The sequence below is a fragment of the Cicer arietinum genome, chromosome 5, assembly GCF_000331145.2.
Source record: "Cicer arietinum cultivar CDC Frontier isolate Library 1 chromosome 5, Cicar.CDCFrontier_v2.0, whole genome shotgun sequence".
NCBI lineage: Eukaryota > Viridiplantae > Streptophyta > Magnoliopsida > Fabales > Fabaceae > Cicer > Cicer arietinum.
In genome coordinates, this window is record NC_021164.2 from 19654209 (window position 1) to 19671798 (window position 17590).

Sequence of the window (17590 nt, forward strand, 5' to 3'; positions counted from 1 at the left end):
TATTTATTTTATATTTTACTATTATTATTCTTATTTAGTTAAAACAAAATTAAAGTTACTTAATCTTGTTATTAATACTCCTCCAAAGATCATTTAATTTTCAAAACATTACTTATATTGCAGAACTAATATACCTTTAAAAAAAACATATTACTTATGATTGAAATTCCCACATTCAAGACAATCACTATAATTATACTTATTTTTCAAAATACACACATTATAATAATACCATTATTAGAGAACAGTCAAAATTATAAAATAAATAAGTATAACATCAATATCAATGTTTTATATTAATTACTAAATCATAATATATATATATAATCACAATATCATAACAAGTATATAAAAATAAAGAAAATCAAACACAATATTACTACTATCCCAAAATAATTATTTACAAAATAAACAATTAAAATAAAATATATTTAAAATTAATTAAATATAATTATGTCACTACAAGAAATTTTACGTTTAGTGACATCGAAAATCTGTAGGTAAACGTATAAAAACCGTAGGGATATCCAAAATTACCTATACCTACGGGATTTGTTTTCGTGGTATATAATTGCCCAATACCTACGGATTTTCGCCGTGACTATAGGGTATAGTGACAGAATTTTTTCCGTTGCGGTTAACATTTGATTTTAACTACGGATATTTCATTGTTGGTATATACTTTTGCCGTAATTTATAAAAATTATACCTACGGTTTTGATTCTGTTGCTATACATTTAAGTGACAACTTTTTTCTATTGGTATAGGTTTTAAGAGTAATTTATTTATTATAAATATTAATTTTTTGTTATCAACAAAAATTATATAATAATTTAAATTTTATTTTATAAAATTAACCAAATATAAGTATACAATGAAATATATATATATATAAATATATATATATATATATATATATATATAAAAAAGTGTTCATTGTATATATTAAAAATTAACATAAAAGTCTTACAACGATAAAACAAAATCCTAAACCTCAAAAAATAGACATTTAAAATAGACATCTTGTGTCATACATAACAATCTCAAAAAATATTAAGAAATTGAGTCCACTAAATTGCCAATATTCCATCTTCAACAACAAATTAGCTTTTAATCTTCACCTACAATCAATAAAATAACAAATGAATAAATACACGATTCCACATAAAAATATTACTAATAAAATAGAGAAAATGTTAATGATTTTAATTAAAATTAACTAATACTATCTAATTACCATTTTCATTATTTTCGTTGTTGTTTGGACTAAGTGAATTCAAATGGTTTTGAGCACTAGTAGCATCAGGAACCTATCACAAAAAATAGAAAATATTACTTATGAAAAATACGATTATGGAACTTATGAAGTTAGTTGGATAAGATTAATAACTTATGATATACCTGTCTTGCAGCTTGTATTATATCATTAACATCTGCTCCAGAAAATCGATTTTGAATTAAAGTCATCACATTTGCTAACAAGTTTTCCATATTCTTAACTCTTTCGCGCAACTCTTCATTTTCAGATGCACAAACCTTCGATTTTTTAGAATGAGGAATCTTGCCCATACATCGCACACGTCCGTTTTTATCAGGTCCTTGTACTTGATAAAATATGTCATCCTTCCAAGACATAGAACCTTGTGTGTCTTGGGTTGATTGAGAAGTTCCAGCCTCATTATTATGTTTTTTTAGTTCTTCCTAAAAAATAAAATAAAAATTATTAATGATTGAAAATACCAAATTGAAATTGACATTCAAAGCATGTAGTACTACAATAAGATCCAATTAAAAAACTTCAACATTGCATATAGGCTAACAAATACAAAATCTCCTAAATGGTCAAGTAAAAATCCAATACAATCATCATACATTTGAAAATAAAATTCAGCACTTTGTCAAACTTAATTTATACACATTTTATATATTGGTACCATTTAATTATTATCAAAACTTACAATCAATATTGCAGCCTTTTCATTTACAATTTTTCCATCTTTACGAGTGCGGGTATCAATGTAAATCTCTTTACGTCCATGCAACACTCCTTTGCCCTTTTTTTATCTACAACCAAACAAATAAGTTAAATGCATTTCATTTTTAATTTAAATTAAAGCCATAAAAATAGAAATAGAAATAAACCTTCTCATCAATAAACTTTGGGAGACTTTTTGAACCCATACAATGAACATCTTCAAATTTAGCCCGATTTTGCCTATTAATTTTACTTATTTTCTGCAATTGAAATAAAATATTAGTCTAAATAATAAACTCATTAATATATTACTCATAATATATACGACTTACTTGTCCTTCATCAGAAAACCAATGATGAACCAAACCACGATATTGATTTGGGTCAACCCTATCATCTGGTACAAGAGATGCAACTTCTTCTTCTGTTATGAGAACATTTCTCTTGTTAAGTCATTTATTGGAGGAACAAACTCAAATTTACTCTACATGATAAGAGATGTTAAAGAAACATGTTATATTAGTTAAATGTATTCTTACAGTTATCAACATGTTATGATGTAGTTTGAGTGTGCTAAACATCTATATTCTTAAACTATAAGTATGATTATAAATTGTTAATCCATCAAATATTCCTAACATCATCATTGTACATCAAACATGTTAGAGCACAAAAACTAAAAAACATGTTAATTGTACATCTCAATTGACTTCTTAAAAAAATATGTTCTATTAGTTAAATGAATAATCATAATACCTCTATTAATTTCAACATTTCTTCTTTGTAATCATTTGGCATGACTTTCCATGACTTGTAGTCGATAGGAGCATATTGATACCTTCTAGCTACGCTACCAATGAAACGAGTTATTAAATCACCATCTTCCATTTCCCATACATGTAACATTTTTGTAGGACCTCTAGCCCGTTTAGGCTCTACTTCTACAAACAAAACAAAAGGACAATAACACTATGTGTGCATATAAGTCATAATAAAAACAATATAAATAAAACTTCAAAACAAAGAATATATAATTAATACCTTTTTCAATTTGTTCTTCTTCAACTTCTATATCAGAGGGAATTGAGTGAGATTCTACAGACTCGTGTATGACACCTTCTGCATGACAATGACTAGAACGAGTTTCTGCAACATTACTTCCTTCTACATTGGTTGAGTTTGTATTATTAGAAGTAGACTGAATTCCTTCATTATCACTTGCTCGATGTCGAATATTTAACTTTCTTCTTCGAGCCATTGCTTCTCTAACACAAAATTATAAATGAGTAACTTGGACAAAAGTCAAAAAACATAGACAAATCTAAAAGTATAATAAAAACATGATGTATAAAATCATGCACAACTAGAACACGCTTCATTCGTCTTCCTCATCATCATCCATATTATCAACATCAACAACTTCAAAAAAATCATTATCATCTTCAACTTCAAGCCTAACCAAATCATTAACATTTTGATTAGCTTCACTTGTATCGCCCATTAGTTGCCCATGAATTTCTTCAATTTCATTAGATTCGTCATCACCCATATCATAGATATCCCTAACTTTTGCATTGAGAACAACAGGCCAATCCTTGTTTCTCTCATCATATATATAAAACACCTTTTTAGCTTGTGATGCAAACACAAATGGGTCATCACAAATATTTTTCCCAGTATGTTTTAAAAATTTGAAACTGACAAGCGTCATGCCAAACTTATCTTTCTTGATACCTTTATTAATATCAACCCAATCACATTTAAATAACACAACCTTGTACTTTCCAGAATAATCCAACAACAGTATATCAGTTATTGCCCCATAGTAATTAATTTCATCTTTTAAGGTCTTTGTCTTTACAACAACTCCACTATTTTGTGTTTTCAAAAATCTCTCTCTCTTCTTTGTGTGGAATCTAAAACCATTAATCGCATAACCTGTGTATCTTCTTACTACCTCAGATGGTCCACGGGATAACCATCTAAGTTCATGAGTAACTTCTGAGCTCTTTTGTTCATCCATACGCTGGATCTAAAATATTTCATGAAGTATAGTAAGTTTCTATATAAAAACAATCAGTAAAATTTAAATAATTAAATAATTATATGCTCCCCCTGAGTTTAAACCACTCAATAAATTTTTGACCATGTTGCTTGTCAATTTCAAGTTGTGTCAATCGTCGTGGTCGACACTGTCTCTTAAGATGTAAAATGTGTTCTCTAAAAGTAACAGTAATAGAGTTAAAATAAAATGTAATAAAAATTTCAATTGTATAAAATTGAAATATGATATGTGACTTACTCTATAAATGGAGCAACTGCATCACAATTAGAAAGCACATATCTATGTGCATGTGCTAACTCTTTCTTGTCAAGTTTAGTTCTACTCACTTTCTTCCTCTTCCCTAATCGTAACTTTTGTTGTTTCTTTATCCCTAATGGCCTTCCAAAGACTTCATCGTCATTTCTGTTAGGTCTATTGAACCTAGTTTCTACCCCAGATAGATATTGCGAACAAAACGTCAAACATTCATTGGCCAAAAATCCCTCTGCAATTGATCCTTCTGGATGGGCTCTATTACGTACAAAGGACTTAAGAGTAAGAAGAAACCTGAAAGTGAAGAAAATTTAAAATATTTATGTTCTCAACATCCAAAAAAACTTGTTTAACACTTTTAATTAAACCAATTTTTATAAACATACATACCTCTCAATCGGATACATCCATCGATATTGTACCGGTCCAGCAACTTGGGCTTCGTGTGCCAAATGAATTACCAAATGCATCATAACAGTAAAAAATGAAGGAGGAAAAATTGTTTCCAACTGACAAAGTGTGATAACTATTTGAGACTCCAATTGTGATAGAAATTCCACATTAAGTACCTTAGAACAAATTTGCTTGAAGAAATTGCAAAGATCAACTAACACTGAAGTGACTTTATCTGGCAATGAACCCCGTAATGCTACTGGAAGAAGCTCTTGCATCAAAACATGACAATCGTAACTTTTTAATTCAAACATCTTGTGTTGCTTGACATGCACACAACGTGGGATGTTTGATGAGCATTCATCTGGAGTTTTTACATTCTTGATAATGCTTAGGAAAGATTCTTTTTCTTTGTTAGTCATTTGATAGCATGCTCTAGGCAAACACATTGTAGTTATATTAGGACTTGGTTGAGGATGGAGCATACTTCTTATGCCCATATCTACAAGATCATCTCGTGCCTTATAATTATCTTTGGATTTTCCCTCTTGGTTTAACAATGTACCAATAATATTGTCACATACGTTCTTTTCAATGTGCATCACATCAAGATTATGACGCAATACATTATATTGCCAATAAGGCAATGTGAAGAAAATGCTCTTCTTTTTCCAAGGTTGTGCTCCATTTGCTAGACCTTTTTCTCTACATTCATCTATTTGTATTAAAATATCAGTCTCATCAAGTCTTTTAGGAGGGATCCTTAGCTCTTGTGTTCCATCAAAATCCCTACTATTCAATCTCCACTTAAGTTTGGGAGATAACCAACGACGATGACCCATGTAGCAAATTTTTTTACCATGACGTAACCACTGCGAGGTAGTTTCAATACCACAACATGGACATGCATATTGACCTTTAGTACTCCATCCAGACAAGTTAGCATATGCTGGAAAGTCATTAATAGTCCACATCATAGCTGCACGAAGTTGAAATGTCTCTTTCTTATAGGCATCAAATGTTTCAATTCCATTATCCCATAACTCTTTCAACTCTTGTACTATTGGTTGCAGATAAATGTCAATGTTATTTCCAGGACCTTTTGGACCCGGAATTAATAGTGATAACATGAAGTATGGTTGTTTCATGCACATCCAAGGAGGAAGATTGTAAGGAATTAGAATGACAAGCCAAGTGCTATGAGTAATATTCATAGTCTTGAAAGGATTGAAACCATCTGAAGCCACTCCTAATCGAACATTACGAGGATCTAACGAAAATGTTGGATATCGAGCGTCAAAATTCTTCCAAGCAAGGGAATCAGCTGGATGCCTAAGAGAACCATCATTCAATCTACTCTCATGGTGCCATCTCATTGATTCTGCAACTTTGGAGGACATGTATAACCTTTGCAACCTTGGTTTCAATGGAAACCATCGAAGGATCTTTGCTGGTATCTTCTTTCGCCTCTCAGAAGTCTCCATTCCATTACCTTGTACGACTCCATTTGTTGTTTTCCACCTTGACGTACTACACTTTGGACATACTTCATATTTGACATATTTATCCCAATATAATATGCAATCATTGGAACAAGCATGGATCTTCTCATACCCCAAACCTAATCCTGAAACAATCTTTTTAGTTTCATAATATGACTTTGGCAAAACATTTTCTTCTGGTAAAGCCTCTCTTAGTAAATCAAGCAACATGGAGAATGACTTGTCACTCCACCCATGAAGACACTTTAAATGATACAAATGTACCATAAATGATAGCTTGCTATACTTCTTACAGTTGGGGTAAAGCATTTGCTCATTCTCCTTTACAAATTCGTAAAATTTAGAGTTTTCTCTAACTTCGAGAATTCTTTCACCTTCACCACAAATTGGCTCTTCTGTAGAATGAATTCCAAATACATCATGAACTAATCCATCCATGTCATGCTCCATTTCTACATTTTGTTTAGTAGCGCTACTTGAAGTTCTAGGTTTTTCACCATGATATATCCATTGTCTATAGCCTCTAAGAAATCCACGATGTGGATCTGTTAAGTGTTCATAAACACATACGCGAGAATAAGAGTGGCAATTGGCACATTTTGTACAAGGGCACATTATTTTTCCATTGATTTGTGAATTTTGAAAAGCAAATTCATTAACTCCTCGAATATATTCTTCACTTTTTTTATGGATCACACATCCATTCTCTATAAGCCATTTGGAAAAATTAACTGAAAATGGATGATGCAAGTCCTAAAAAATTAACAATCTGAAAATTCAAATGAAGAACATGGTATTCAACAACATCAGATCATGGTATTCAACATAAAAGGGTCAAAAAAATTCTTGGTTTTTTTTTTATAATGACCAAAAAATTTGTCAAGAACATGGTATTCAACAACAACATCAGGTCATCAACAACAACATCAGAACATAACAGAACATTCTCAAAACAGAACAGGTCATCAACAACAACATCACATGTTTAAACAACATCACAAGTTATCAACAACAACATAAGAACATTCTCAGAACAGAACAGGTCATCAACAACAACATCAGAACATTCTCAGAACAGAACAGGTCATCAACAACAACATCACAGGTTATCAATAACAACATCAGAACATTCTAAGAACAGAACAATACAACACCACAGGTTTAGAACAGAACATTCAGAACATAACATAACATTCTCACCACAGGTTCAGGTTGTGCGAAATTCAAAACAGTACAAAATGGTTCAAAACAGGTTCAAAGCAGTACAAAATGATGGTTCGAGAAATTACCGGTGGTGCGAGAACGGTGAGAACGACGGTGAGTGCAGCTCGGGTTCGACGGCGCGATTGGTTCGACGACGCAACTGGTTCGACAGCGAGTGCAGCTCGGGTTCTAAGGCGCGACTGGTTCGACGACGAGTGCAGCTCGGGTTCTAAGGCGCGACTGGTTCGACGGCGAGTGCAGCTGGTTGATTGACGGCGAGAAGGAGAAAACAACGATTAGGATTCGTGACTCAGAGGTTAGGGGTCCGATTGGGGCTCAGATTGGGTGAAAGAGGACAACAGTTTTGGGTTTTAGGTGTTTTGATGAGAAAGGGTTTAGTTGGTACTTGGTACTGATTTAGGTTTTGGCTCCATTAAAATTTGTTTTTGGCTCCATTGAAAAAATTTGGATTTTATCTCAATTGAATTTTTTTTACCTCCATTGAAAAAATTAAGATTTTGGCTCTATTGAAATTGGGTGCATTAATGTGCATACATGTACATATTTAATATTAGTCAAATGTACAAGAGAATATCACATTAATTACAAACTCACATATGCACGTAAAATCGCGTAAATCTTATTCTCTAAACTATTTACACGAGAATACTATTATTTTTAGAAAAATATAAAAAGTAATAAAATATAGGTATTTATAAAATTTTAGCTTAAATTCACAGGTAAAAAGCTTATTTCTAATAATGCTAATTCTCCTACCTTCTTGGTTTAAGTATATATATTTGCTATTTAGGTTTGAATTAAAATAAATTGTTAAATTACAAAATATCATATTATTTTAACACAATTAAGAAATTATTTAAAGTCCTTTAATATATTAAATCATGAAAATGTTTCCTTGTTTAGTAATATTAATGGAAATATATAAAACAAAAAAATAAAATTAAATACAAGACTAAATACAAATTTATTTAAATAAAAACAAAATAAAATTTAAAAAACAATTAACATCGTTTATGAAATTAATTGTTAACTTTATATATGTCTTACTTATGAAATATTTTTATTTCGATTTAATAAGAGCAATTTACCTAACTTTTGTTGTGATAAATGTTATAGTGTGTCTCCAAATTTCTTCGGTAATTTGTTACTCTGAAGACTACAATTTGCTTAGTGATAATCTTATGGTTATTTTATCACTAATATATTGATGCATTTTTTTATATAAATATTTAGAATATATAACTTTGTTTCCCCAAATTAAAATATTTGGATCCATAATTAAGTTTACGTTACATAAAATATCAAGCTTTCTTATGATGAGTGCTATCTCATTAAAAAAATATGACAAATAACACAAGAAAGAAACAACGAAGCATATCTTTCATGCTTTATGTCTAAACTACGAAAGAAAATATTCAAGTCAAACAGTCCAAAACAAATGTATTATGTTTACTCTAATCATTTATTTGAAAAAGGAAACTATGATGTGTTATTATGTGTCATAATCATCAATTATAAATTTGGTGGCAGAATTACTCCGGCAGTTCTTTAATTTAATTAAAGATAATATTTCAGTCATTTATCTTTTTTTTTCTTTTTAATTTGATCCTTTATTTAATTTTATTATAAATATTTGAAAATATAAAGAATGAAAGTATGAATTTATTTGAAGATTTGAGTTATAAATTTGATGAAATTTGCATTATATTGAAGATGGTAATTAATTTTATGAGTTTTGCTTGGAAATTTTGATAAATTTTTGTAAAAAGAAGGATAAAATTGTTAACATTTTAAAACATAAAAGATCATATTATTTACTTAAAATTAAATATATAAAGGACCAAATCGAGAAAAAAAAAAGAGATAAATGACTGAAATGTTATCTGAAATTAAGTTAAGAGACTGCATAAACAATTATGCCTAAATTCGGTTCAAAATTAAATGGTAGAAAAAATTCATCCAATTTTTTACATACGGTAAAAAACATTGTTTAAGAATTTCGATATAAATTTTACTACTACACATTAATATCAAATTATTCACAAAAATACATGTCCCATAATTTCATTTAATCATGAATTAAAACACCACAAAAGTCAGAGACAAGAACGCCCACCAAAAAAATCACAAACCAAACTAATAAGCCATATCTTAGGCCATATCTTAGGTGTTACTGAAATTGAAATTCATTTCAAATTTAGATGTTGGGTAAAATTTATCCGATCGTCCCAAAAAATAAAATTTTATTTTATACTTTTGATGAAAATTTAATTGCCACAAAAAAATATTTAAGTTATCAAAATAATCCCTCTTTGATCAAATTCAATTCACGTCAAAGCAAATTCACACCGTGTTAATTTATGCATAATATAATAGAAAAATAAAAAAATTGTACACTACAATTTACCGTACAACATGAGGTCTTACATACAAAATAAGTAAAGCATAAGTGTGTGAGTAAAGTAAATATTAGTTGCGATTAATATAGATTTTGATTGATTAATGAGTGGCTACAATAATAATTACAATCATTTATTTTAAACAGAATGTTAAAGCCTAAATCCTATCAGCAACGACATTTGGCAAACCAAATATTGTGCCTTATTGCTTCAATCGATTAACCATGAGTACTCGTGTATGAGATCATGGGATGTCTTTGCTTGCACCGCAATTCCCAAGTTGTATGGCATGATCAATTTTCATCAATATTGATCTATTTTTTACTTAAAGAAATCAAATAATATTTGGTGTAACTGAGGAAGACTCAACTCCTTCTCTTTTAACTAATTTTGAGTTATTGTGTCACCATCCCGATTGCTTTCAATTCCACTCATATCCATTTCAAAATCTTGATGTTTTCAACAAACAATTGGATTTTAACATTCCTATGTACTATGAATATAATAACAAAACCATGATTTGGGTAAATTTTCCAAGCAATACCTTCCATGAGAGTTGAACATGCATCAACTTATCTTTGATGTTGTTGAACCGATTGCATAAGCCTTATAAGGTTATTTAAACCAATAAGGCTACCAGCATTCCTATTGGTTGGAACGTAACCAAATTCAAGAACTCTATTGCACCTTCTTCATTGACACCAACATATATAAAAGACAACCATAAGCGCCTACATTTCTTTGGTTCATTGTTTGTATTTAGATACACAGAGGTATGTTAATATGTATATTCACATACCCAAACATATGAAAAGTAAATTAGTTCATAAGTTAAACAAATAATTTTTTATATATAGAAACAAAATCGGATTCTGAAAATTCAACAACTTCCTTATATAAAAAGTACATTTTCAATATTAAATTGCAATTAAAATATTAATTTTTCATTAAATTTGTTGTCAATAAAATATATATTAAAATGTTTTTATCTGAACACCGTGCTATTAGGGAGAATACATCTATGATAATGACATTCTTATATATTTTGAACACAACAAGAATTCTATTTCCGAACTAATTAACCTCTAATTATATTATATTTTCTTTTAACAATCTATAATAAATATTACAATAAAATTATAATTTAATTTTCTCTCTTCAAAAGTAAACTAGTAAAACAATTTAAATTGACAATAAATTTAATATTACAACTAACTTTCTTAATTTTTGTGATTTATTAAATGAAGTTTTTATATTAAATTCTTTAATTTAGTTTTTGAAATCATAAAATAATTCTTAGTAAAAATTAGAACACTCGTTTGTGTGTGATTTATAGGTTCAATACTAAGTCGATAATATATTAATGAAATTAATATGTTAATCAAGTTTAGCGTCTAACAACACTCATTAACGTCTAAATAACATGAAGTATTATTTTACTTTTAAGCAAGGTTATCAAAATTGTATTTTTAAATTCGTACGAATTTACATATTTATAAATTAACAATAAATTCGTACGAATTTACATATTTATAAATTAACAATAAATTCGGCGTATACAACAATTTCACCTTAATTTTTAAAGAGGCCTATTTTTTTAAACTCAATTCAAAAAATTCATTTTTTTTCCATTCTTCTCCATCATGTTTCAAGACTAACATCTACTCTTCTCAGTATTGGTGGAGATGTTGTTATTGAATTATTGAACTTTGGAAGGAATTAACCCTTGTATTTTTTAATAGTTTTAATTTTTAACAACTTCTAGAACTTATCTCTTTTTGATCCAATGTGATAATTTACTTAGTTTTGATATTAGTTTATGAGTATGAAATTATATGGTAATTTTATATACTTTTGCTTTATAATTAAGTTGAACATTTGCATTATTGATGAATTTATAGTTTTATAAAAGTATATATGTCATTTATATAATAATTTTACGTATTAAATTCACCTAGGAAAAACGAATTTACTTAAAAACTTCAACTTGTCAACCATGCTTTCAAGAACTACTTGGTGTTGAATGACAAATTTAATAATGATGGGGTTCAAGAGTTTTGCACTTGCCATCATCGGAAACCTCCTAGCACATATGAGGGGGTTCATCTTTGATAATGTGCAATGATCTTGGGTTCAACTTATATCTTGGATTTATAGAGGTTGAAAGAACTAGATGAGTGCATGTCAGATTCTCAACCCTTGAAATCTAATTTTTGATTCATCTGAACAAATCAGTTCAGTTTGCTGATGATGATGAAATGAGGGAATGTCATCGGCTTAATGTTATAAGATGGTATCTTCTCTACCTGGTGGACACTACCATATGCAGCGATAGAAGTGCAACGTACGTCGATGTTATGTACATTTAGTACTTCAGAGACTTGTGATTGTACATATCAATCGCTAGATATCTATATACATATTTGTGATCATACAAGCATTTCATCAAATGTTGCATTTCTGATCTCGAACCCCTTAGAGTTTTTTTGTATCTTTGACGTGCATTATAAACTTGTTTCATTGTAGTCACACTTTCATTTATTATGTCTTTCAAAGTCACTAGAATATTTTTTGGTGGAACCATGTTCCTTTTCATCTAACCAAAAAGTTCATTTTAATCCTAACACAACAGTAAGATTCCATTCTTTGGTTGTCAAGAACTAACTATACAACTTGAATGAAAACTCACATTTCCTAGATCATATGTTTTTTCATTTCAAATTCTTATTGGTTCCTTTATACACACTACCCATTTCGCAACCCAATACAAAAAATTATTTTCTTCTATTAGAATCATGATCATATTTTGTAATTTCCATTGAAAATCTTAACTTAGTTTCCTGGCGACGAACCCAAGTAATCAAATCATCTCATCAGTTATATTTATTATCAGTAATAAGGTTATCCCAACATCAATGTCAATCACCACTAACTCAGCAATATCTGGTTTCAAATCAGTTGCTTCCTTTGGGTTCAAGTCAGGTACGGGCTCATGTATTTCTTTAGTTGTAGGCTTAGGTTTGGGTTCAACTACAGGCTCAAGTTTCAATTTGGGTGTCGACGAATGTTTGGATTCACCTTCAAGCTCAACCTGTAGTACCCTAATTTTGTCCAACTTATTTAAAAATAAACTAAAAAAGGAAATATATATTAAAAAAGGAAGTAATTATATTTACAATAAGTAGGTTCATCAATTTACAATGCTAAATCAAGTTATAATTTTTAAATTACAATTACAATCAATTTACAACAAAAAATAAAGCCAAAAATAAATTACAATAAAAATCAAATCAGGTCAAGGCAGACCAGAAAACAACTAATCAAATAAAAAAAAACTCTATAAATACATCTTTTTTTTACAAAGAGGGGAGACATTTTTTGGAGGAGGAAAAATCTGAGATTAATACTGATAAAAAACATATAAAAAGGAAGAGAAGAAGAAAAAGAAGGCATCACCGTCGTTCTAACTTCCACCGTACACCACCGTTTTTGTCTTCACCAGTATCTGAAAAGGCATGTATCTTCTCATTATCTTCACATTTACAGCTTTTCGAACTTTATATTACTAGATTGGAAGCTAAAATATGAAACTAGAGCTGTTTTATTTGAAAGATGGAATTTTGCTTTATTTGTGTGGATGTCTTGTTTTTGGTTGAGAGCATTCTATTGTGTTAATAAAACTTAAAATGGGGTTTGTTTTTCTATTATAATGCCCAGCTTCAGTTTTCTTTACGTGCCATGTTTTCAAATCCGTTTGCCATTTGCTTTATGCCAGTTTGTGTTGAACTGTTGCCAGACTGTGGGACTTGATATTCCTGTGCTATGATGGCTATTCAATATAGTTTTGCTCATAACTCACATTCTCTTATTTAACTAATAAAAAGATTTGTTTTAATTTCCATTTAATTTCCATTTATTATAAATAATTATGGATGTAATTAAATGATAATAAACATAACTTATTTTATGAGTGGTATTAATCGAATTTTTTTTTTTTTTAACTTTAGATCGTGCTATTTAATATAAAAATGAGTTTTGTTTCAATCACTTATTTACTTAAAAGTTATTTTGAAAGATTTTACATTTGAATATGTTTTTCTATTAAAATGTTTATTTATTTAATAGATCATATTACAAGTCCATGTATTTTTTTTTACCATTTTGTGTGTGTTTACTACTGACTTTATTTTGCAGAATTATTTAAACTTATTTCATATTTAACATCAATTTTTTTTAAAAAGCAAAGAATATTTATAATCGAATTTTAAAAGATTAATTAGATGTGACATCTTTTAATCTTTGAGTTGTTAGGACACAAGTGGTACAACTTGATAGTCCTAAAACGCTCTTTATTTATTTATTTATTTATTTATTCATTTATTTATCTTAATGAACTAATCTAAAATCGATTTATTTATCAGATGTAACTTTTTTTATCTTCGAGTTATTAAAACACAAGTTGTACTACTCGGTGGTTTTGAAACTCAATTTAAAAATCGAGAACAATAAAATATTTTTAGAGGATTAAATTAGATGTGACATCTTCTTTATTCCTTGAGTTTTGGGACACAAGTTGTACAACCTGATTCGTCTTAAAACTCGTATTTTAAAGTATTTATTCAAATTAAACTATTTTATTTTTTCATTTTTGTCAAAACATTTTTTTATCACAAAACAATTTTTCTTTAAAACACACTCAACACATAAACATTTTCTACACCAAGAACTACGTAGCTTTGATTTCTCCATCGCACCGGGAGATACGTAGGAGCAAGATCACATTCTTGTCAAGCACATAAATAAAAATTTCTTTTTTTTGTCCTTTATTTGTTAAGTACATATTTATTTCAAAAATCATATTTTAAATATAGTAATAAATGTTATTCATATTTAATAGTAAAGAAAAATAAATATACTTAAGTTAAAATTAATCTTGCACAATAAATTATAGGTAACCGTTTTTTAACGGATGTCGTAGGGTGCTAATACATTCCCTACGCATAATCGACTCCCGAACTCAAAATTTGGTTTCAAAGACCACATTTTTTTTATTTTTACTATTTTAAGGGTTTCCCAATATTTTCCCTATTTTAAAATAAATTTTGGTGGCGACTCTATTGAATTCGAGAAATACTCGAAATTTTAGGCTGCGACACAACCGTAACAAACAAAAAAACATTTAATACAAATTAAAATTCAACTATGCATAAAACAAACAATTCTGGATTGCATAAACACCTACTTAATACGTGAATCCTATAGTGTTATGTGTTTGAAAAACATATTACTAGATACGTGAATCAGGTAGTGATAAGTTTTTAACAAACATACAACTTAGTACAAAACTTCAAAAACTTTAACAACCAAAATGACAACGAGGAGGGTTTTAGAGGTACATTACCTTTGCTTGAAGAAAAATATAGTTAATGATGCCAATGGATAGAAGAACGGATTTTTGAACTCCAAAAACGTGAAAATAGGTTAAGGAGTTGAGGTAGAGTGTTGAATAAGAAGTGTATGGTGAGAAAAATTGCTAAACAAAAATTTTAGGTCTGAAAGTATAATTTAGTCTAAGTTCTTCCTTTGTAATTTAATTTTCTTTATGGTTAAATATTGTCCATACTACTTAGTAATAAACACAACAATTTATAAATTATATAAAATGTAGAATTTTCGAGTAAATTAATTCTTTGTTGTGATAGAGGTGGAAAATATAAGTTAAATAAAAGTAACACAGGTATTTTAACTAAAAGGTGTGGTTGTTCATTTAAACTTAGATCCATACCATTAAAAAATGCTGAATGATGGACTATTTGTTTAATGTGTGGACTTCACAACCATGAGTTAGTGGCTACTTTTGAGAATAATGTATTTATGAGACGCTTAAAAGAAGAATGTAAGAAATATGTTGACGAGCTGACAAAGTATCACATTGCACCGAGACACATCTTGTCATCTTTGAGAGATTGAGATACGGAGAATGTGACTAATATTTATTAAATTTACAAGCGTCGAAGCACATACAAGAAGAATTTGGAAAGACCTATAACTGATATGCAACATTTGTTGAAATTACTTGAAGTTGAGAAGTATGCTTGTTGGAGTAGGGCTCATGGAGACCCCAGCGTTGTGAGGGACATGTTTTGGACACACCCAGATTTCATAACTTTGTTGAACATGTCCCCTCTTGTATTGATCATGGATAACACCTACAAAACCAACAAGTATAGGTTACCATTGTTTGAAATTGTTGGTGTAACTTCAACTGGGTTGACATTTAACGTTGCATTTGCTTATATGAATTCTGAACGTCAAGAAAACTTTTGTTGGGCATTGGAGAAGTTAAAAGAGTTGTTTGTTTCAAACACCTCATTTCCTCAAGTGATTGTGACTGAGAGAGAACTTGCTTTAATGAATGCAATTGAAGTTGTATTTCCATCTTCAACAAATTTACTTTGTCAATTTCATATTAAAAAAAATATTGGAGTCAAATGCAAACAATATATATTAAAGAAAGATATGCAGGAACCAATTCATGAGTTGTGGAGGAAATTTTTTTATTGTTCTGAAGAGAAGGAGTACGAGGAACTTTTGCAAATGTTTGAGCAAGCATGTGTCAATGATATTATTTTCTTTGACTATGTCAAAGACACATGGTTAAATCCTCACAAGGAAAGATGTGTTGAAGCATGGACCAATTGAGTATTGCATCTAGGAAATACTACAACTAATAAGTACATCATTAAAACTTTGCATTTTGTATTACATTTATACTTATATAGGATTAAACAAGCATGATAGAATTTTTATTGAAATAATATCAAATATTTTTTATGTTTGAATATTAGCATTGAGTCTGCTCATTGGTCATTGAAGAAATTTTAGGAACACAGTAAAGGAGATTTTTGTAAGGCATGGAATGGTATGAATGACATGTTGAAGTTCCAAATTATTAAGATAAAAGGTTCATTTGAGATAAGGAAGGGTTGCAAAGAGCATATACACAACAATCCATTCTATGAGAAATTGACTTGGGTTGTATCCAAGAAAGCCTTACAAGAGAGTCAACTATGTTGGTAATGACAAAACTGCGTGTTGTTGTATACTTAAAAACACTAATGGATTACCTTGTGCATGTGAGTTGGCACGATACAAGCTGGAAGGTGTTCCAATCCCATTAGATGTTGTTCATATACATTAGAGGAAATTAATCATGAATAGTGATCAAGAGGAAGAAAAATTGACAAATGATTCAGAGTTGGACATTACATTGGAGATAAATATAATTTGGAAAACATGAAAAACACTTAATGTTGCTGGAAGGAGGGCATTAAAGAGAAAGTTGTGTGAAATAGCATATCCATAGACAACATCAATGTGTGCACCACTGGATAAGATCAAAATAAAAGGTGGTGTAAATAGAAAAAAAGGCAATAAGCCGAAGGGATTTGAAGTATATCGCGATCCTTCATACTTTGAGCATGTTGATGCATTTTATTTTGATAATGCAAATACTCAAGTTTCTCAACAAGCATCCAAACAAGCCTCCCAGAAAGCATCCAAACAAGTCTCCAAGCAAGCACCTATGATGAGTCAAATTAGAAAATATTTCAACGAGTTTCCTCCTTTAATTCATCCATATATTGAAGACATAGTTAATGTTAAAGTAGATGAAAATTGTGGATATCGTGTTATTGCTGCTTTACTTGGTCATAGTGAAGAATACTAGAGCATTGTGCGTCGAAAGTTGCATACATAGATTAAGTCCAAAGCTGATTTA

At 29.6% G+C, this 17590-nt stretch overlaps 2 protein-coding genes across 2 annotated transcripts; both read right to left on the reverse strand.

Annotated features, from left to right (window-relative positions):
- Window positions 1-996: 996 nt before the first annotated feature.
- LOC101508738 (uncharacterized) lies at window positions 997-1728 on the reverse strand. The gene is made up of 3 exons (XM_004513323.4): window positions 1402-1728; window positions 1238-1310; window positions 997-1121 (listed from the first exon to the last, which is right to left on the reverse strand). The coding sequence occupies exons 1-3, from the start codon at window positions 1633-1635 to the stop codon at window positions 1111-1113; spliced, it is 318 nt and encodes a 105-aa protein (XP_004513380.1). The 5' UTR covers window positions 1636-1728; the 3' UTR covers window positions 997-1110.
- A 1622-nt stretch (window positions 1729-3350) lies between these two features.
- LOC101514653 (uncharacterized) lies at window positions 3351-6802 on the reverse strand. Its single transcript, XM_073368637.1, has 3 exons — window positions 4683-6802; window positions 4367-4586; window positions 3351-4007 (listed from the first exon to the last, which is right to left on the reverse strand). The coding sequence occupies exons 1-3, from the start codon at window positions 6800-6802 to the stop codon at window positions 3351-3353; spliced, it is 2997 nt and encodes a 998-aa protein (XP_073224738.1).
- Between the last annotated feature and the right edge of the window lie 10788 nt (window positions 6803-17590).